The sequence below is a fragment of the Magnolia sinica genome, chromosome 4 (genome assembly GCF_029962835.1).
Source record: "Magnolia sinica isolate HGM2019 chromosome 4, MsV1, whole genome shotgun sequence".
In the NCBI taxonomy this organism is placed as follows: domain Eukaryota; kingdom Viridiplantae; phylum Streptophyta; class Magnoliopsida; order Magnoliales; family Magnoliaceae; genus Magnolia; species Magnolia sinica.
In genome coordinates this window covers 14,808,517-14,831,917 of record NC_080576.1, presented here as the reverse complement: position 1 = coordinate 14,831,917, position 23,401 = coordinate 14,808,517, and the positions used below count along the sequence as shown (strand labels likewise).

Here is a 23,401-nt window from a genome sequence, read left to right as displayed (position 1 = left end):
TGAGGCCCATGGAACTAGGTAACGTCAGGACACAGGCAATCCACTTCTCGTTATAGTTGGATAATTAGATTGTAACAACTTATCACCTGGACAATTGTCATCTTGCTCCGGGGTAACCTCACCGAAGCAGATTGGGTACTGCCAGAGGCTATGTGGGGCCCAACATGATGTATGGGTTTTATTCATGCAGTTCATTTATTTTTATTTCTAAAGAGGTTGGATGGCAAACAAACGTCATGGTGGACCCCAAAGAGGTTTCAACGGACCGCATGACAGGAAACAGTGAGGACATCCATGGGTCTCAAAAGTTTTTTCTTATGATCATCAAGGATGGCATGTAGACATAATGGTGGACCCCAAAGAGGTTTCAACGGTAGACATTTCCCTACCTGTTTTTTCAGTTGTGCAACGCGCTTAGTTTTGAATCTATCTCATTTTTGAGCCATGTTCTAAAATGAACCTGCAAAATATAGATCCCACTAGCATTGATGAAGGGAAAACACAAATATCAGCTTGATCCAAAGAAGCTTTCAGCATGTGCAATTAATTCCTATTGTTTCTTGTGGTGTGTTCCACCTTTGGATATATTTCAATTTTGGGCTCATGTCCTAAGATGAGCTGAAAAAATAGATGGACAATGTGAATAAAACATTTACATTACAATGGGCCCCAAGGTATTGGCTCACCAACTACATAATATGTGTACGGCTAGGCCCATTTCGCGACACTCACCACCTATATCCTAGTGTCCGGATTCTGTGAATCCCATCACGATGTATGTATTTTATCCACACTCATTTTTGAACATGATTCCAAAAGCGAAGCATAGCCAAAGCTCAAATGAGCCACATCACAGGAAAACAGTGAGAATAATGACATCCACTGTTGAAACCTTTTTAGGGCCTACACTGATGCTTATTTGTCATCCAACCTGTTCATAAGGTCACAAAATCATGGATCAAAGTGAAATAAAAATATCAGCTTAATTTAAAACTTCTGTCATTCCTGAGAACTTTTCAACTATAGGTATTTAATTTCCTGTAGTGCAGTCCACTTGAGCTTTGGATACGCTTGAATTTGAGCTCATGCTCTAAAATAAGCTGGTAAAATAAATGCATGGCATGGATACGATACATCATGGTGAGCCCGTATAGAATTTATTCAATATGCAATCCGTGTTCAACCCAAATCACCCTCCTGATTTTGGTGGAAGTGGATTGCGTGTGACCCTGCAGGGCCATCGGTTTTAAAAGACCGCATAGGAAAGGAATCTAAAAATAAGTCACATCCAAAACTCATGTAGGCCATACCAACGCATGGGGCTGACAGAAGTTCTATGATATTTGTGCCTACATTTTATCTGAGTGGGAATAACCCTGTGAACGGTTTAGAGCACATCACTTTGGAGCCCAAACGATGAAGGGTGCTTATCTAGGCTAGCATGCGTGCCTGCTCATCTACTGATGGTGCTTTCGAGCAGCGTTTGAGGACCCCCTAACTCAGAGATACTAAGGGAGCCCTTTATTTCTTGAGTAATTTATCTTGATTTCTACTTACTAAAGTGATTAAGTAATTTAAATAACAAAAAACTACTTATATCATAAACCAAACCTACCGATCTCAAATATGACACTTATCCATTGCTATAAGGTTTTTTTTTTTTTTCTTTAAGTAACTTATTTGGTGGTATCCGGGCCCTAAAATGGACATTTTATTTATATAGAGGGATGATGGGTTGGGTAGCCTGCTTGACATTATGAGCTCAACCTGATTTTTGATCAGGCTTGAACCAACTGGCTAGGTTCATGGGCTGGCCTTGGGACATGACCTGATAATTTATCGAAATATTCTTGAGCCGAAGTCATTTTTTACCGACCTAACTTCATGTGTACATGCGTTCTATCCCACAAATATGTCCTTCCAATATTCCGCTGGGTAACCCATATATCTTGAATTGGACTGTTGATTTTATTCATCTAGAATGTCTATTTCTTGTGCATGTGAGATTCACTTGATTGGTGGATGGATATATTAGGCGTAATTTAAGGAAAATAGGGATTTTATCAAATTTTTTCCCTGGCCCATCATCCCTAGGTCTTTAAGTTTTGGACTAGTAAGGGTATAGGCCTATCCTGACCAGCAAGTTACAACTACGTGCTTTATTTCAGTTTTATAAGTGATTTAGAGGAATGTCTCAATTCTCATAGGAAATGGTCCCATTTCCATGCTTATATATGTGAGTCCATCAGGATGTACTTGCAACTAGATGTCTCTTTGTATCATATATATATATATATAAAACTTATTAAGGACATAGTCCAAACTTTCCTTACTGTAAGTCATGTCACTGCTACAATAAAGCAATTGTGTTCTCAATTACCATATACAATGCCGATACTAAATCACTTAAAGAAACTTGTTATCCATTTAACTTAGTTCTTGGGATCTCTAGTTATATAAGTTGGGTTTCTATTACCAGTAACTTGTCTAAATGAAACTCAACTTCATTTTTCTCAATGTACCAATCGTTAATTCTATGTCTAGTGTTTTAGTTAGTGAATCAGTTAGATTCTTTTTAAACCTTTTAAAGTCAACTGCAATTAACTCATATTGGATCAATTGTTTGACTAAGTTATGTCTCAAATGTACATGTCTGAAATTTTTATTATATGTCATATTGCTTGTTTTAGCCATCGCGGCTTGGCTATCACAATATAGCGTAATTATTACCACTGATTTACCCCAAATAGATATATTCGAAAGCTAATTTTTCAATCATTCGGCCTCTTTATCTATAATTGTAAGAGTAATTAACTCGGACTTTATTATGAACTAAGATATATAAGTTTGCCTTTTACACTTCTAAGATGTTACAGCTCGTTTAAAAGTAAGCATATAGCCATGAGTGGATTTAGATTCCATTAAATTTGATATTAAATTTGCATCATTATACTCTTTGAGTACGGATAAATATTTGATGTACTTGAAACCAAGCTGTAAAGCTTTTTCAAGTATCTTAATAATTTATTTATAGTATTCTAGTAATCTTCTCCAAAATTACTGATATATCTACTCAACTTACTAATTGCATATACAATATCAGATTTAGTACAGTTTATTAGATATATTAAATGTCTAATAATCATAATACATTATCACATTTCTTTTTACACAATTTTACATTTGTATCAAATGGGGTACTTGCATATCTACAATATAGAATATAATATTAATTTTTTCAAAATTTTCTCAATGATATAATTAAAATTAAATGTTTCCAGTAGTTCTTCAAAATTTTAATCCCAAGAATCACATTTCTCTCCCAAATCTACTACGTTTGAATTGTGAATTAAAGTACTTAATTTCATTCACCATATTAATGTTATAATTAAATAACAATATATCATAAACATACAAATATACAATAATACACATATTTTTTAATAATTTATTATACACATATTGATCTAACTCATGAAAAATCGTTTTAACACATATCTCATAATCGGCCTCACCTAATTTATTCCGCATTCATTGCATGTTCACGTGTACTACAAGTATACAAATTAAAAGAAGCGGCAGATAGATTCAATCTAAGCCGTTCCAAGTGTTATGCTGTAAAACTTAAACCATTCCTCCCAAGGGCGAGGCTTCCGGGATCCACGGAGGTGGATGTAATCTCCGACTTTAGGCCCCAACCTAATGTATTCTCCTTACATCCATGCCGTCCATATGTATTAAAAGCTCATTTTATGGTATGATCCAAAAAATGAAGCAGACCCAAATCTCAGGTGGACCATAGTCGCTATCTGTGTATATACAGTAGAGATATTTAGATAAAGATTTTAGCCGTTCATCAACGTAGATGCTATGCCTTGATTCTCAAATTCAGGCCAATCCGATCGTCACGTGGGACACGTGTACGTACAATTTGGACATCACTCGATTTTCTCAACAGTGATCTCATCTGCCTGATTCTTCAAGCATGGAACTCATTGCAAGAGGTCCTGATGTCGCACGAGTGGAACATGTCTTCACGCATGAGGCGAGTAGACTTTCAAATCGCACCAGCACATGTGAAACCATAGCTTTAATCACAGGCGCATATATCGGCTTGCCTGATTGGTACTGGACGGCCTGATCCCGACACATGCTCATCTGCACGCTGGGCCATTTTATGCAGGCACTGATTCTGCTATGTAGCACGTGTGAAGCGTGTGGCTAAAAGACCTCCGGTACTATCCACAGTACATGAAAATATTTTATCTACAGACACACTTCTCGGCTGCAATAATTGCTTGATGTGGACAGCTATACTTCAGATATGGACCATCTCATATGTACGGACAAATCCTGACGGCCCTTTTCATTTCAGGTGTCCTGTCAGACAAGCTTCGGTATGTTTCACCAAATCGGCAAATATACTCTTGGGGTGCCGTGTGCTCCCTCTTACTTGTATCGTTCTTTTACTTTTTTCTCCGTTAAAAAAAGATATCAGGCCCATCTATGATCTGTCCTGAGAGTGTACTTTCAGCCTTTTTGGCGTTTCTAGTCCTGAGGAGCTGTCTGATGTGCCGGCAGAGTACGCACGCAGACTGCTACTGTGGAGTTATCGGATCGATTGGACGGTTCTGATCTCTGTTTAGGGAGTTGGTAGAGTAGGACCGGTAGAACCGTATGGAGATCTCTCTACGCTATGCATGGGGTAATGATGTATCAATCGGATCCGTTCATCTAGTTATCCGTCGTTGTGTGGATGGCAAGTGGTTGAAGATAGACATGGATGGGATGATTCTAACGATCAGATCGGTAGATCTCAAAGCGACGGCAGGGAATGAAAATGATTAACGGTCAATGATAGGGAGAATCGAAGGTAGATGATGGATAGGATTGTCTAAGATGTGTGGACGGGTCCATACATAGACCAGCGACGTATGCTGAGGAGATGTGGTCGTCGAAAAAATGGGTCGTTCACTGCTTTCAATATAACCGTCCATTTCATGGCGACGAATGGTCAGGATCAACCTTCAGTGTGACGTCTGGGTCGTGACATTCGGGTCACGTGAATGCCACGTGTATGGTGGCTGTGTGATCAGAATCATGCAACACCCCAGCTCTGTGGACCCAAAGTGATACGTGTGTGATTTACTCCGTCCATCAGTTGAGTAACGATGGTAGCTGAGCCCAAAATCAGGCCGATCGAAGACTCGGGTGGGCCTCACCACAGGGAACAGAGGTTAATCAGGTGGGCCCCACCAGAATGAAGAGGCATCAAGCCTATCCAAAACCCAGGTGGACCACGCGGTGAATTTACAGATCAATTACGGCGAGTATGCGGTGGATCAACTGATAGACGGTGTGGATTTTACACATACATCACGGTGGGCCCCACAGTTTGCGTGGTGCACGCGCTTCCTACAGCAGGTGCTGTAGAGTATTCCCGTCCGAACTGGGTCAGGGACTCATGGGTTCGTGAATGACAATCACGTTTTCGGGCTCTCTGTGCCAGCTTGGAACCCAAGTCCAGCCTATTTTCATGCCAATGCCCTTAGGAACATGCCCTCTTTCTTGTAGGCTGCTTTTGCAATTTTGAGGAAGGTCAAGGACCAAAAGTGAAAAGGCTCGACGTTTATAACTCGGAATACTGTGAATTGTCAATTGCAGATGATATCTGCACCCTACCTTTTGACAAACTACAGTCTGTATGTGGCACGTGCTTAAGCATGCGTCAGAAGGACCTGCAAGCTCGACGACGGATTGGCTACTCCCCCTGACATCAGCTCCGTGGCTGATGGTCGGTGCTTTGTGGGCCCCACCATGATGTATGTGTTTCATCCATTCCGTTCATCTATTTTCACAGATCATTTTATAGCATGATACCAAAAATGAGAGGGGCATAAGTCTCAGGTCGACCACACCACATGAAAACAATAATGATTGGATATCCATCATTAAAATCCTCCTAAGGCCCACTATACTGTTTCTTTGACATCCAATCTGTTGATTAGGTCATACAGGCCCAGATGAAGAGAAAAAAACAAATATCAGCTTGATCCAAAACTTTTATGACCCTTAAAATGTTTTTAATGGTTGACACTCATTCAACACTGTTTCCAGTAATGTGGTCCACTTGAGATTTGGATGTATCTCATTTTTGGATTTCTACCGTAAAATGATCTCTAAAACTAGATGGATGGAATGGATGAAACACATACATTATGGTGGGGCCCACATAGCACCGACCACCAGCCATTGGCTGGTGTAAGGGGGAGTAGCCAATCCGTTTCCGAGTTACTGACTCTTCAACCGTACACGTGTCATAGTTTCACGGTAATCTTGACTGTCCAAATCGCTGATACGTGGATGAAGCATGAAAGGCTTTCTTTGGATTCGGGCCTCACACTTGGGCCAGCCTTAGTCCTGCGCTGGGAAGCTAGGTGGAGCCCACCGTGATGTTTGTGATAAATCCACCCCGTCCATCCGTTTTGCGAGCTCATTTTAGAACATTTAACAAAAAATGAGCCAAATAAAAGACTCAAGTGGGCCATACGAGAGGGGAAACTGGGAGAAGAAATGCCTACCATTGAAACTTTCCTGGGCTCCATCCTGACGTTTATATGCCATCCAAACCGTTTACAAGATAAGCCTCACCCTCGATGGAAGATGCCTAACAATTAAATTCTAGTGGAATATTTTAGAACTACGATTGTTAAACTTTTTCCGATGAATACGGACCGTCTCCTTGATCACTGCTTTGTGGACGATTGATTCGAAAGTCTAGGATTTTCTGACCTTGAAGAGTTCTGAGGCACCCGCATTCATCGTTGTATTCCGTCAGATCAACGGTTTGGATTACTTATATGCCTCCAAATCCAACTGCTATAGGCCAGACCTCTCCTATCGGTGGATGTCTTCCGAGCAGGCGTATCCTTTTGGTGGCTGAGATCATCTTATATTTTTTTTAACAAAGGACATTCATGATGAAGCTACTAGATGTACGGTCCCGATGGCTCCACTGTATTCTGATTCTTCCATGTCTAAACCGTATCACAGCCCATCCAGTTGGACGGACCGGAATCGTCTGGAACAGTTGTTTTAGGCAACGCGAAAAACAAACAAGCTCTGTGGGGCCCACCATGTTGTATATGTGAAATCCATTCCGTCCATCAAGTTTAAACCATTATTTGTACCGTAAATAAATAGGATAAGCTCGATTAGGAACTCACGTGGGCCACACCAATGGAAAAAAAGTTGCTAACAGAAATACTGAATCCACACCTTGTGGCCCACCTGAGTTTTGTATCAATATGATTTTTATATATTGTCTTCAACCTGGTGATATGCACCTGATTAACCGGTTTGATGAAAGATATACACCTTGGCGGAGCCCCATACACAAACATATGGTTGGCATCCCATCCCCATTGTTCCATTTGGTGTAGCCCGTCTGAGGAGTAGATCTTGCTGACTTTTGGCATAAGGGCCTAAAGTTGAGGCCAGATTCCAATAGACAGAGTGGATTTCATATATAAAGCATGGTGGACCCCACAGACCTGGTTGCTTTGCGCCCTGCCTAAAACAGTTGTTGCAGAGAATTCCAATCCCAATTGGACCCGCCTTGCAATAGCCGTCTCTGATTGGACGATCCTAACTATTCACTGATGTCCTGCCATAGAAAATAACCGCACAGGATTGTCTAGTTGATGTGATTTACACAATGGCCTAGATCGCACCAGCGCACATTTCTACCAGGGGTTGGTGCTTCAATTTGAACTGTTCAAGGTTGTGTTTGGATGGATTAAACCTAGCAAGTGGACATGGAAAACTAACAAAGATTTCCATGGAAATGGAAAATTGTGGATTCTACCACTAACTCTACGAGCTTGTTGGACAACGTGGATTTTAAATAGTGGGGAATCCAGTGGATTCTGCAACCTGTGGAATTGTATGGAATTTACAAATCATCTTTGAAGTAGGAATGCAAAAAGGAAAAAAGGAAAAAAGGTTCTTTTGAAAGATTTCTGTTCCTCTAGAATCCAAATCCCTTAAAATCCTTACTACCAAACAACCCCAAAAAAATGAAATCCCCCCAAATCCCTCCAAATCCATGCTGCCAAAAGGAGCTCTAATGCTTGTTTTAGTATAATTTTTCATGAAAAACTCCGGGAAGTAAACCAAACAAGATGGGCTTACTTCCATTGCTGACCTCATAAATCAATTTAACGGAACCTTTTGGGCCACATTGATTTCCCCAATTTTCTTGGGAAACCTAGAGAAAGTTATTAAAAAAAAAAAAACATTCCACACTTTTTTCCTTTTTTGTCTAAAAGTAAGATTCCATGGAAATCAATTTCATTTCCAAGGTTTTCACCATTACCAAACACCCCCTGAAGGAAAATATCGCAACATTATGTTGATGTTTATAATGTTGTGTTTGGTAGAAGAAAAACAGCCATTTATTTTCCTGTGAACCCAGCATTTTCCGCTTCAAAAATATCCCACTTTCGGCTTTGGTAGTGCCCTTTTACATAACAGTAACGCCAGCCAGTTGTTATAAGGCTGTAATATGTTACTTACACAATGAATTATAACACAAGTTATCTATCAACCAGGTTTAAGGAAAAAAAATAATCCAAAATCCCCACAGAAATTTCATGAAATTTTGTGTTGCGACTGCTCTCTATCCTTGATGATGATATAAATGGTTACACCAATCCTGATATGTGATTCAAAATATGAAGATGTGGTATTATATATATATATATATATATAGATAGGAGGGATTTAAAGGTTTCAAAAAATGCAGTTTTGGTATTTTACATGAAACGGATCATACTGATTTTGTATTCTTAAGTAGCAGAATTTTTAATTCAACTCAAACAAACCAAGATTTGTCAACAATTAATATCAGAGCATTGAAAATTGAAAATTTTCCAATGCTATTCTGCTACAAAATTGTGCTCGGGAATTTCATTCATTGATAAGATCAGTAAGCCATTTACAATAGAAGGTAGCGGTGCAGCAGATGCATTAGTAGTTAGCTTGGGTTTCTATGTTCCAAGCGTCTGAAATCAGACCGAATGACCCTTCCGTCAACTCAAGCTCATTGCTTCGGGAGAATTAGGAGGACAATTACTGCTAATAACAAAGAAAAAACAGAGAGAATATGGCGTCATGGAATGATTTTTTTTTAAAAAAAGATAGAGAGGAAATATAGGGATGTGCTTATCGACAAATATATATTTTGCCACTCGGTTTGGTGTTCCAAACTATAATCTTATCGGCCCCACCTTGGATGAGGGATGTCCTAGAAATCTCCCAGATTGGATGACCACAACAATTTTATCAGCAGCCAACAAAAATTAGAGCAGCAATCCACATTTTAACTGAAGAAAAGGCCAAATAGTGAGAGTATAGGATTTTCCAATCTGGTATATTTTCAGGCAACTACCATCCATGGTGGGGCCAATAAGATAAATAGTTTGGATCACTGAGCTATGGGCCCCACATGTACCAAACCTGCATATTAGTGAACTAGCCTTTGCGGATGAACAGGCCCTTACATTCCCTAGTAGAAAATATAAGAAAGCAAAAACAAAGCAGTGAAAATTACCAACTATATAGTAGAAGAACCAGAGCAGTATTCCCATAAGCTTTCCCAAGAGAGAAAAAATCATCTTGAAAACAAAATTTGAAGTGCCAGAATCTCTTGATGCCAGTTAGATATAAAAGAATGCAAATCTTCTTGTTTTTGTGGCTATATTTATTGTGCGGATACCATTCATTGCAGTCTCTCACCTGACACAAAGTGTCCTGTTCTGTAATATAAAGAATCAATTAGCATTTCGTACTTCATGAACAATCAAGAAAATCATACAGAGATGTGTTTGGATACTAGGAATAAAAGTAAAAAAATATGGAGAGATTTTAAAAAAAAAACGATGATCTAATGATTACTTTATTAAACAGTTTTGAAAAATGGATACCATATTTCCAGGTCGTGTTTGGATAGCGAGTGGAATCCTCAGATTTACTAGACAACAGTCACCTAATTTCTTGTGTTAGAGAATCTTGACTATGGATAAGTGTCATAATTACTTTGTGGAATCCACATATCCAAACAGCCCAACTGCCTTTTCAGTGGAAAACAATTTCCATTTTAATATGGATTCTGCATATTGAAGGAGGCCCTGATGGTTTTTTAAAGCAATGATTGGTTTTCACTTCAGATCCAAGAAAGTTCAGAAAAGGAAAAAAACATGTGGAAAGGCAAGCTATGGGCTGACTCCATATGAGAAGGTAGTTATCAGACATACAATAGCTACATAAGAGAGTAGGATTCCAGATCACACTCTTTCTGCATGCAGCTGGTGCATGCTATTATCTGAGTCATTTGTCAGGTGGGCTCAGCTGAGCATGTACAATGGCACATAACAAAGCTGGTCAAGTCTTATTTAGGTTACAGTTTTATTACGAGTGCCCAACTGATGAATGGCCATGATCACACACGTGGGAGTAGCCATAGCATGACCCTACTCTCCTCATATGCAGCATGTGTGTATGTTTGGGTGTACCCCACATGCATATGATGTGGCACAAAAACAATGCTGGTGAAGCCCTTGGTAGGTCACATGTGTATAACAAGTGCACACCTGATGAATGGCCATGATGTTTGTGGGTATGGGTGTGTGGGTGTGTGGGTGTGGGGTTGACAAAAGAAAACATGATCACACAGGTGAATAAAATTGTAATTTCAATATTCATTTCTGATATATGTTGCTATCAAAGATGGTAAGAAATCAGGGCATGTAGTTTTGCATTCTATCACTCTTACCGGAATATTCTTCAAGGAGACGAGGACTCATAATGCCAAACCTTGCTAGGGTGAACCTCAGTCAGTGAAGAACTGAGGTCATCTCTTGACTGCGATCTCCTACTCTGGAGAGTCACCTGACTTCTAAGTGTGCTCCAGAAAGATCCTGGCCTGTTGTCAAACTGCATCTGACCCAGATTACCTGCAGAATAACTGTGCAAAACGTTTGGGGTTAAGGAAGACATCGTTAGCTGGATGCTGCTGCCTCCCAATCCATGTCCCATACCGGACGGTCGCTGCTGAGGGCGGGAAATTATAGTACTCGATGATGTCTTCACCCTTCCTTCACCTGAAAATTATACAACCAAACGTGGTCATTCTTTAAATATAAAGGAAGCCTAGAATAGAAATTTGCAGTGGTTAAGCTGTTGACATTTACACACGGGCAAGGCTATGGAGAGGATGGTCTTGGCATCATGGAGGAGACGTGTGGTGGTGAAGAAAATAAGTGTGGAGAGAGAGGGAGGGAGAGAGAGAGAGAGCAACTTGTGCAGGTTGGTTGCCCAACCAGACCCGACTTCGAAAGGACCCAATTCAGGACCTGACCCGACTTGGAAAATGATTCCAAACATACAGGAAGTCTGGTCTATCCTCTTCGCTAAAAGATTAGAAATTAAATAAAGGACAATTCAAGCTGGTCTGAGAGAGAGAGAAAAAAAAAAAAGGTTGAGAGGGAGAGACCACATCAAAACAAAGCTTAACAATTGCCTAGTCATTCTAACTAGGTGTCGCTTGAGTACCCCTGCCTCCTAGCCTTTTAACTCCCAACACACGCACGCACGCACACACGCACGCACACTATTCATGCTCCCGCTTCCTTAGCCTTTTAACCCCCAACACATGCACCTGCACGCGCGTGCACCTGCACATGCATACACACACAGGGATTTCTAAAATGAGCATTTTGAATCTATAGTACCAAACAAGGCATCTATATCACTTGGGAGTGGATTAGGTGCAGCCCTTACTAGAGGGCCCGCCTTTATTAATGTATTTTGTATTAACTCCATCAATCAGTTTTTCCATATCATTTTTAGGACATGATCTAAAAAATATAGCAGATTCAAATCTCAAGTGGATTATACCATAAGAAGTAGTAATTAACAGTTAAAAATCTTAGGGTTTTTTTTTTTTTTTTTTCATATAAAGGTTATTTCTCAAAAAAAAAAAAAAAAAACGTGTATTAATAAAAAGCCAAAACTACCTTCCAATCAAAATAGAATCATGGCAGATAGGGGTTGTAGGTGTCTATGGTTCTGAAGCTAGGTGGGGCTCACCTTGGTGTTTGTGAGAAATCCACCCATTCCATACGTTTTGCCATATCATTTTAGGTTACGAACCCAAATATATAGAGATCCAAAGATCAAGTGGGCCACACAATAGAAGATTGGAGATTGTACGCACGGATCACATAACCTTGGTATCATGCTAATATTTTTGTTCTTTCCGTTCATTCTAATGGGAATAAGTTTATGAACGGTTGGGCTAGTTTATGAACGGTTCGGATTACAAATAAACATCACGATGGAGCTCTGAAAGATTTAATCATTATGCAACCCCTTTCCATTTTCTAGTAGTGTGGCCCACTTGAATTTTAGATCCTCCTAATTTTTTATATCATGTCTTAACATGAGCTACCAAAACAGATGGGCATGATGGGTGGATTTCTCCAAACATCAGTGGACTCCACTTGTGGTAAGGTCATTGATGGTCAGATCATTCAAACATCATGTTAAGCTGAAATTGGGCAAAGAGAGGGAAGTGGATTAGGTGGGCCAAATCACACGGTCCACACCCAACTGGTGCAATCTTTTGGTGCAGATTATCGAAATGATAGGGTCACTCAATAGACGTTTAGATTTCATACTAATCTGCCAAACATGCACTTGTGCACGATGCCTTAGAGTATACGATGACATTGCTTTTATGGTATTTCACCCCAAAGACATAAAAATTAATTATAAAGGAAAATTAAAACATGGTACCAATTGCAAGAAGTATACATTCTAACAAGTGCAAATAAAATTAGATGAGCTAATTAGTGATGTTAGAATATATCTCTAACTCATAATCCTATATGCAATCATAAAAATTTAATCAATCTTAAATTACTCGCAAGCTTAAAAGCTTTAAAAATTATGAAAACAATAAACATAAAATAATTAATATTATACACAAATTAATAAATTATATAAAGAATAAAACAAATTAACACATACCAATATTTTGTCAGTTTACTCCAACATCTCAATTTGCCTAAACACAACATCTTAAGTAATTAAAATTATTTAGGTTAATATCATAATATTAAAATAAACAATTAATCATCTAAATTTGTTGAATTAAAAAAAATAAAAATAAAATCTAAAGAAACTCACAAATGAATTTCCTCACCTCTCAAACTTATAGACTCACACCTCTCGTATACACAAAAGTTTTTATATCACGCAAAATGAATTGAGTTGTGTATGATTGCTCAAATGAATGAACACATGAGAACATTATGATATGAATAGGGATTAGATTTGGTAGATATTGAACACATGGAAAGGTGACTTATTCATCAAGACCGTCAATCTAGTTTCTCACTTGTAGATAGAAAAATGGTTCAAAATAGACATTCATAAGATGATCTTATCCATCTAGTGAGAGGCCTTCAAAGGAACAATAGTCCGCATTTAGTAGGAAAAAGTGAAGGCATGAGTATGCAGACACACGTATGGGGTGCAACTCGAGCAAGTGGGCTTGGGCTAACCTCAAGAGGACCCAGCTCGATCTGTATTCCCACCCAAGGTGTCCGACCCAACCCAACTTGACCCAAGTACATGTGATCATTCCCAACCCAACCCAAATTTGCTCAACTGAACCCAATCCGAATTCAAATTGGGTTGCCGTTTTTAAACGCGAACCCAAGGACCTTGACAACCTAACCTGAACTCGAGCTGAGCCAATCAAGTCTAGGTTGATCCAAACCCAAAGTTATGTTAGGATTTATGGAGCGTGATCATCAGATGTGTATTATTCATCTAGTCATCAAATTTGTGGGTTAAGCTCCGTGTTGAGCTCACTGAGGGTTGTAGAGGGGGAGCACCCCCTTGCTTGGGGGTCCGAGGGCATGTCCTCGGTCCAGAGGGTAATTTCATAATTTTACATAGAGTTTTTGTGTAAACACTAGTTCATTAGAGGTAATATATATTCTATCGTAAGAGAGAGAAAGAGAGTCATCATTGTATTAAGAATTGTTTCTTAGTTTTTTGCTTTTGAGCATAGTGGGTGCGAATTTGTGGACGTGTCAAAATGGAACCACGTAAATCTGTGTTGTGGTTTTCATCTTTTTTATGCTTTCTTTTATTTCGATATTGCTATGTGTGCGAACGAGAAGGGATCTTTCTCCCAACAACTAGTATCAAATCTCTTGGTTTGAGTGGGAGCAATGTCGAAAGAAATAAAGGCGAGACTTGAAAAGTTTGATGGTTTGAACTTTGGATTCTCAAACATTACCTCTATCGAAAGGATCTCTATCTTCCACTTGGAGGAAAATCGAAGAAACCAGAAAAGATGTCCAATAACGATTGAGAGGTGCTTGACAGAAAGGTTTTGGGAACGATTTGACTTTCTCTAGAGAAATTTGTTGCGTTCAACATCTCAAAGGAGAAGACCATGAAGTATCTGATGGCAACCCTATCAAGGATGTACGAAAAACCCCTACTTTCAACATAGTTCTTCTAATGATGAGTTTGTTCAATATGAAATGTCTGATGGCGAAAGCATGGCTGAGTATCTCAATGAGTTCAATACAATCACGAGCCAGTTAGAGTCCATAGGCCTCAATTTTGATGATGAAATCAAAGCTCTTGTGATCTTCTCAGCATTACCAGATAGCTGGGATAGTTTGATGGTAGCAATGAGCAATTCTATCAGATCAGCGAAGTTGAAGTATGATGATGTTGTGGACCTCATTCTAAGTGAGGAATCTCGAAGGAAAGCCTTAGGATCTTCACGTGAAACATCAGGTAATGCTCTGAATGCTGAAAAAATGGGAAGAACACCAAACAGAGGAAACAAAAATCATGGTCAATTGAAATCGAGGAAGAACTTATCAACCATGCCTCCGCAAGTAAAAGGTGATGGTTGCTGGAACTGCGGACAAATGGGCACATGAAGAGGGATTGTAAAGCTGTAAAGAAACAGCAAAAAAACATTAATCAATGAGGTAAAGATTCCATAAAAATCTCTGAAGAAAGTATTTCTGATGCCCTGATTCTGTCTTTGGATATTCATAATGAATATTGGTTAATAGATTTTGGTGCCTCATTTCATGTTACTTTGAATAGGGATGTTCTTCATAACTATGTAAAGTGTAATATTGAGAAAGCCTATTTGGGAGATGATGAACCATGTTGTATCGTTGGAAAGGGGGATATTCAGATAAACTAATTGAATGGGACAGTGCTAAAGCTAAAGGATGTCATGCATGTTCCAAATCTAAAAAGAAATTTGATTTCAGTTAGCTAGCGTGCAGATTCAAGACATATAATGACCTTCACTATCGATTTGTGGAAGATAATGAAGGGGCTATGGTAATTGCTCGGGGTAAGGAATGTAGTCTTTACTTAACTTCCAGCTCTAATAGTTCCATTACAATTGCATCATCAGGGGTGGACACGAGCATATGGCATCACAAACTTAGGCACATGAGCGAAAAGGGGATGAAGGTTCTACTTTCAAAAGGGAAGCTACTAGGGCTGAAATCTATTAATCTAGATTTTTGTAAAGATTGTATCTATGGCAAACAAAGGAAGGTCAGCTTCTCAAAGATTGGAAAGACTCCAAAGTTGGAGCAGTTGGAACTGGTTCACACTGATGTGTGGTGATCAACTAAGGTATCCTCTCTCGATGGCTCTCTTTATTTTGTTACATTTATTGATGATGCTATTAGAAAATTGAGCATTTATTTCTTGAAGCATAAATCGGAAGTATTTGATTTGTTCAAGAAATGGAAAGCTTTTGTTGCAAATGAAATAGGTTTAAAGTTGGAGTATCATAAGTTAGATAATGGGAGAGAGTATTGCAACAACAAGTTTGAAGAGTATTGTGTTCTTAATGGAATCAAGAGACATAAAACGATTCCAAGAACACCATAGCAGAATGTTGTAGCTAAGCGCATGAACAGAACCATTCTAGAGCGTGCAAGGAGCATGAGAATCCATGCTAGATTGCCTAAACAGTTTTGCGCAGATGCCGTAAATACTGCAACTTGCTTGATTAACAAAGGACCCTCAGTTGCTTTGGATTGTTATTTCCTAGAGGAAGCATGGACTGGAAAAGAGGTAAACTTGCCCCATTTAAAGGTAAGTATCTCTTATGTCCAAATTGATTCTGAAAATAGGACCAAGCTTCATCCTAAAGTCCAGAAGGTGCACATTCATTGGAGACAGTCTTAATGATTTTGGTTATCGATTTTAGGATGTTGAAAAAAAAAAAAATCATTAGGAGCAAGGATGTGGTAGTCAATGAAACTATCACGCACAAGTGTAATACCTCGAAATTTTCACGCTCGTATATATACATGGGTGCTTGGACACATGTATATCCCCTTTTGAACCATGCCTTTAGAGAACGACTCTTGGATTTATTTTTTTCGCCTTGTACACACGCTTAGATTCTTGAGACCCAACATATATCCTTATATAGTCGAATCAGTCACCAAACCAACCATTGAATTGATTTCTTGTCACCAAATTTAAACATTTGACCGTCCAATGTTGCTGTGACAGAGACTTGAAAGGAAATGGCATGGTTACAGGGTCTCGTGAAAGAGTTGGGTAAGAAGCAAGAAAATTGTAAGTTGTAAAATGATAGTCGGAGAACAATTCATCTAGCAACGAACTGAGTCTTTCATTCAAGAACCAAGTATATAGGCATCAAATATCATATCATTTCATACGATCGCTTTTGGAGGATGGACAATTTACTTTAGAGAAGATACATACAAGTCAAAACCCTGCAGATATGTTGACCAAGCTAGTTACTATAGAGAAACTGAAGTCATGCTCAATTTCTGTTGATCTTCAGGCTTGAAGACTAGGACGAGATTCACATTGAGTTCTCTATTAAGGCATGGCTTTCACAGATGCAGCAGTTTCAGTGGGAGTTGCTTGTGATCAGTATCCAAGTGGGAGATTGTTAGGATCTATGGAGGCTAATCATTAGAGGTGTATTGTTCATCCAACCAGCACTCTGGGGTAATATATATTCTATCGTGAGAGAGAGAGAGAGAGTCAACATTGTATTGAGAGCTACTTCTTCATTTTTTGCATTTGAACAAAGTGGATCGGTGCTAATCCGTGGACGTACCGAAAGATAACCACGTAAATATCTATGTTGTGGTTTGCATCCTTTTTTCCGCTTTCTTTTATTTCGATATGGTTGTGCATGTGGTCGAGAAGGGATCTTTCTCCCAACAAGTTGTAGCCCTACCCACACCCACACACATGAATCTGTTTCCACTTGCAACTATAAACCTCATGCACATCACATGTGCGCACATTGCCACTTGCAACTACAAATTATAATAGTTAAAAACCCGTAAAAACTTGCCTCGATGTTCATTCGTATCGGGTCAACTCAAAGCCTCGACCTAACTTGACTCTATATTTAATAATGATAAATTCTTATATTTGTATTTATAAAGAATATATAACATAGTTATTTAAGTATTATAATATGAGAAATATAACATCAAAGTACAGTGTGGCCCAGTGGTAGTGTTGCAACTTGGAAGAAGTCCTGTGTTTGATTCGTCTTCCCTATGCATTTTCATTTTTAATAATGCCAATTTCAGAAGCAGAGCAACTCGGGTCAAGTTGTGTGTTGACCAAGTTTGCGACTTGACTCGACGAGTCTTCTCGAAACCTGGCTGAGTCAAACTCCAGAATGAGTTCCCTAAGGACCTGGCTTGAAATCTCACTGATTCAAGTTGGCCCAGCCAGGTTTTGAGTTGAGTGAGTGAGTCTTAGAACTATTCTATAAACCCCACATACCTGGACACATTTGCACATGAACATGACACACACACACACACTCTGTTTGATGCAGATTATGAACACGAAAACTGGTTAGATGCATGCACATCTTAGATATTGACGGCATGAGGATGCTGAAACGCTTTCTAAGCATTTGGAAGTAAGGTAATTTCATTCAGTAATCATTGAATGAAGCAAACAACTAGAGAAAGCAGCTTACCTGAACCGATAGGACTCCAGCGCAGTAACCGGATAGGATATGGAATATTAAATAGGGAAGTAGTATTCGAATTTTTACGCTTGAAAACAGGGAGGTATCGCCCATGGAAGAACCTCTGCATCCAATTGCCCATGCATGATAAAACACAAACTACAGTTATCAGCGACACGAATAGCAAACCAATAAGAATGGTTGGGCTTAGCTTCGCATAAAGTTTCTTATAGCTGTTAATCTCCATTCTGCTCCACAGTGCATGCCCAGCTTCCAATAAAGCAACTCCAAGCGTCCAGGTAAGATTACCTGACCCAATAACCACTTGGCTGTCCGTAATGTGCAAGCCATCTCTCAGTAATGAAACAATGTACGGCGCACGAAAGCAATACTGCTCTATAAAAGGCTGGGGAATGACGCTATTCTTCGCTGCTTCCCATGTACTGTTGCAAAATTCCTGACCCTTTTGTAATACGTCATCCAGCGTAGCATCAGATGTCAGATTAAAGAAGCGAAACACCACAAAGAAACCAGACATGGCGTAGAATTGCCCATTTGGCTGGGGCAAATCTTCCCTAAGAGCGCAGGGTTGGAGTTGACAATCAATTCCAGGGTTGAATTGTGACCATTCAGACAAGTTGACTGCTATTTTTGCAAGGGTGACGCATTCTTCCCACTGTGGGGCACCATGCAGCTCAATCAATGGCCTAGATCTTCCATTGTTGATATAGCTGCCACCCATCAAAGGGCTTCCTTGTTGGTCTAATGCAGCACACTGAGAACAGATGTACTGCGCTTTGTACCCGGTCAGCAAGCATGGATGCTTAAGCTCCATTTTACCATCCGCTTTAGTACGCACATGTAGTTTCTTGAGAAGATGAACAACTGACTTGTCAAAGGCGTCATTCAAACCATAGCCCGAAAGAGAATATGCACTGAGATGATGGCTAACTGCTCCGATAGTCAAATCTAAACTAGTATCATCTAGCACAAGTTGGTCATTCTCGAAAGTAACTTGCAGTGACGAACCGCCCAAATCAAGTGCACCGAATGTAGGTGAGGAACCCAACATATGAGTGCGATAATTAAGAGCTATCCATCCATAGTAAGCTTCCTCCATGCCAGTGATGATCTTAACCCATTGTCTCTGACACAAGAAGGATGAGTTCTTCAAAATCAACCATGCCTTGTCTAGAAGCCACTCCGAATCATAATTCGGTAGCCTACGAACTCCAGCAGTCGCATAAAGAAAGAGCCAAGTATTCTTATGAGCATTCTTTGGTATTTGCTTCTCTGCCCACTGAAGAAGTGGCTTGATTACAGTCCTCAAACCAGATATATTGCCTACAAGTTTATCAAAACCGGGCTCAGTTTCCACACGATGATAGGCACGACCACTCCTTGAATTGGGTTTTTTGGGAAGATCTTCAGGTAATGATCTCAAGACAATTGGAAGATTCTTGTGGCCTGTTTCATGACCAATGGACCACTCATAGACATAAACCCGTGTTCCAGTACTGCCGCAATCAAGTATCACATGAAACTGTGATGCATTGGTACTAAAATGTCTTGCAAATACATAAATAAAAAAAAAGAGCAATGCAATGCAAAGAAGACCCATGGACACTCTGACCCATTTCTTTCTTACAAATGAGGCAGATGGCAAGTTCCTTTCCTTTGAAAAGCTTGACCCAGAATTTTCCCTTTCTAGGGCATCAGGCAGCTTTGAATGGGTCAAAATGTTGCCTTCTTCTGGATCAAGCATATTAATTCTTGAAAAATCTTGGACAGACGACGAAAGTCGCAAATTGTTCTTCTGTCCAACACCAGCTAAACCAATCCTTTGATTTGAACCTGTCGATGGCAACATACCAGATGATACTGACGGTCCAATTGAAGAATGTGATGCCATAATACAGTTCACCGCATCTACAGAAAAATGCTGCAGTCCCACTTGATCTCATTTTGTTGTAGCTTTCATCTTCACTAAAACAATCTTACTCTCCAATCCTACAACTTTGATGGTCGAATAAATGAATCTTGAGTTTCTCAATTCACGTAATAAATCAAATAACCAATATAAGAGTGACATCAATTTCATTCTTTTCCCTTTGTGCGAACAAAAATTCCAGCAGCATGATTGGTAAGCTTTGCACGCTGCCTCCTGAAAGAATTCAATTGCATCAAACAATGAAGGGGATTACAGGTATAGCATATACATACAAACCAACAGATCAGTTCATTCAAATTCTTAGTCATAGAATCACTTTCACCAAAAGACAAAAGTGAATATGACATGAAAATAACAGGAAAACCAGGAAACAAAAACACCAATGATCTAAACCAACATCCACGTTGCACAAATATTGAAAACCAAAAGAACATATAAGTATTCCATGTAATTCGGAAGTACAGGTAACCAATACATGTACTTCTACCTAGTCATACAGGTTTCCTTAGTTCGGCTAATTTTCAAAAGAATAAACTATGTATCCTACTCAGGGTTCATCGTAAGCACTGTTCCAGTTGAGAATTTCCAAAATAATGCTGCCAGTCTTACAATATATGTACCTTGGACATGGGCATGTGTCTATGTTGGACACAATTGCTTTTGGAAGTCAGATACTTGGACAAGAATATAAAATTATTTTGAATTACAAAATCGGATACCTTGACAATATAAACTTATTTTCAATAATAATATATTACATTATATATTGTAATTATTTATCATCATCATCACCATCACTATCATCATCTAAGCCTTATTGCAACTAACTAGAGTGAGCCACAAGAATCCGTTCTGCCATTCGATTCTATCAAGGGCCATAACTATAATTAGACCATAGGTCATCAAGTCTTTTCTTACTACCTCCACCAAGGTATTACGTAATGATATCAGTCAGCATCCTGGCCATATCGGCTGATATAGCCTTGGAACAGCCTTTTTTTTTTTTTTAAGAAAAAACTCATAAATTATTGTTAAAATTCTAAAAATAATGTGAGAATTCCTTCTTTTTTTTTTGTACATGTATTCGATGGTGTAACTGGCCATTCTTTGGCAAAAATGTTGTCTGTCCAGCAATGTCAGCTTGACTTGTTGAAAAGTCGATCTGTCCAGCAATGTCAGCTTGACTCGTTGAAAAGTCAACCACATAGATCCTAGTCGAAGGCAAATCAAGCATGATTTGATGGATTAGGGCCTTCCACAAATAAAAATGACAATTTTTTTTTTTTTAAGTGATGGTTTATCCTTTCTTCCTATATTTCCCAAAATGGTCCACTCTGCTCTAGTTCATTGAATCTCACTCAAATTTAATGTTTTGATGCTCAAAATAAGGATAGATCTAGTTTAAGATTAGTTTCTAAGCTTCTCTTGTGGTTGAAATGAATAAAGAAGTGAAACAATGAGAGCAAGCTTGAAAATAAAAATGTCCAAAGCTGGCAATTAATTGACATATCGTCCCGTAATGTTTATATCAGGGCCCATGTTTTCATAACAGACCGATTCACGCCCATCTTGCATGACAGAGGTGACTGTTGCCTTTATGTCACAGCCGGGACGATTGTAATGTAACCATTTTTTAATACCATGACCTCCACCCATGTCCTTTTGGGCCTTCCCCTCAACTTAGAATAATATTGAAATTATTTAATGTAAATAAAATCCATAGAATAAATAGCAATAATCATAATCTAAAAATCAGTAGCTGGCATTTGAAGCTTGAAAGAATATCCCAGAAGCAAAAGATAGTAATAACTAAAAATAGAAGAAAAAATATATGATCGTTTAGTATGAACCGTGTGTAGGAGTGTCAGACATGAACACATGTCAACATGAAAAAAATTCAATAATTAAAAAAAATAAAAATCAGAGAGAGAGAGAGAGAGAGAGAGAGAGAGAGAGTGTGTGTGTGTGTGCGCGCGGGTGCCCTTGTTACATAATTACAAGTCTATTTTAGTCTGCAAGCTATTTTCTAATACAAAAATTCCAATTCCTCTCAATGGATGGACAAAGCAATGAAACATCCATCAAGAGATTCGGGTACAAGGAAATTACATTTTGGGTGGGTCGAGAAGCTAATTCAATTGAATTGCAATAATTTGATGCATTAAAGTGGAATTCATGGAAGCGGGATGAGCCCCGCTCCGCTCATGATGTCTACACTTAAATAGCATGTCCACACATACTCGAAATGCATGGCATTGCAATTGGGGTTGGTCAGCATTGTAAATTAAAATGATCCCACCTCCATTTTGGTCATTTCCTTTTATATTTAGTTGAATTAAATTATTGCAATTCACTTCAAGTGAACATCCAAACGCACCAATAAGTAAATTTATGAATTTTCCATGGCCCACTCCAACGACCCATGAATATGATACAAATCCATTGCTGATTAGTTCTCCATCTATCAGTCTGAAACTAACAGAATAACAAGGGCCAGATAACGGTGATAATCCACTGCCATTTTTTCAGTTGCGGTGTCTCATCCACCACACATGTGGAATACATTTAGGCCAATCCTGACCATCCAAGTCATGGGCCCCACATTGTGGACTGAGATCATATCCTGAAACTTACACTGAACGACCGATCTAAACCTTCTGATTTCTTCTGTTGAATTACAACCGCTAATCAGCTTGTTTTCTTAGCCATCCATTCAATAAACAGCAAGTAGATTCGATCAGTGCAATTTCCTACATATGCTCCATCCAAGTGGTTCTACGATTTGGACGGTTTGGATTGACATAGATGGTGCCACGTGTAAGGAATGCGTTAAGGGAGTGAAAATTGCTTTGAGTTTGATACGCAATCGAAAGAAAATCGAAAATTCCTTTCTGGGTTTTACATTACATTCGCAAATGAATTGAATTTAAAAAAAAATAAAAAAAATGGATGCCTCAATGAGAGAAATGAAAGAAAAGAGAAGAAATTTCATGAACGACACGAAAACTTACAGTGCATTGCGATTGAGAGAGAGAGAGAGAGAGAGAGGAGCAGAATCAGAAAATTTCAGATCGAGATTTTTTATATTTCTTCATTGTTCACATGGAAAGGTAAAAGAGGAGTTATTTGATACTCTGGCGGAGTGGTATGACGATTGATACGCAGGCGCTAAGAACTTGTACACGTGGAATAAAATAACACATAAAAACCGATAAAACCGTGGAAAATTTGTCTCCAATTCATATTCCATGAATCCGATCGGTTGATCTGTTATAACCTCTGGTTCGTGGACACTTGTTGGTTGAAATAGGACCTTCGAATGTTTTTGTTATCAACCGCCC

General features: G+C 39.0%; 1 protein-coding gene across 1 annotated transcript; it reads right to left on the bottom strand.

Annotated features, from left to right (window-relative positions):
• Positions 1-8,850: 8,850 nt before the first annotated feature.
• Positions 8,851-23,188, bottom strand: LOC131242539 (probable apyrase 7). The gene is made up of 4 exons (XM_058241246.1): positions 23,072-23,188; positions 18,119-20,273; positions 10,835-11,162; positions 8,851-9,818 (listed from the first exon to the last, which is right to left on the bottom strand). The coding sequence occupies exons 2-3, from the start codon at positions 20,019-20,021 to the stop codon at positions 10,846-10,848; spliced, it is 2,220 nt and encodes a 739-aa protein (XP_058097229.1). The 5' UTR covers positions 20,022-20,273; positions 23,072-23,188; the 3' UTR covers positions 8,851-9,818; positions 10,835-10,845.
• Between the last annotated feature and the right edge of the window lie 213 nt (positions 23,189-23,401).

Bases quoted from the DNA above. Each gene is read 5' to 3' on its own strand.
- LOC131242539 (XM_058241246.1), bottom strand. From the start codon at position 20,021: ATGGCATCACATTCTTCAATTGGACCGTCAGTATCATCTGGTATGTTG. The intron at 11,163-18,118 runs GTAAGCTGCTTT...TATAATTTTCAG, and splicing joins CTGGAGTCCTATCGGTTCAG to GTGAAGGAAGGGTGAAGACA.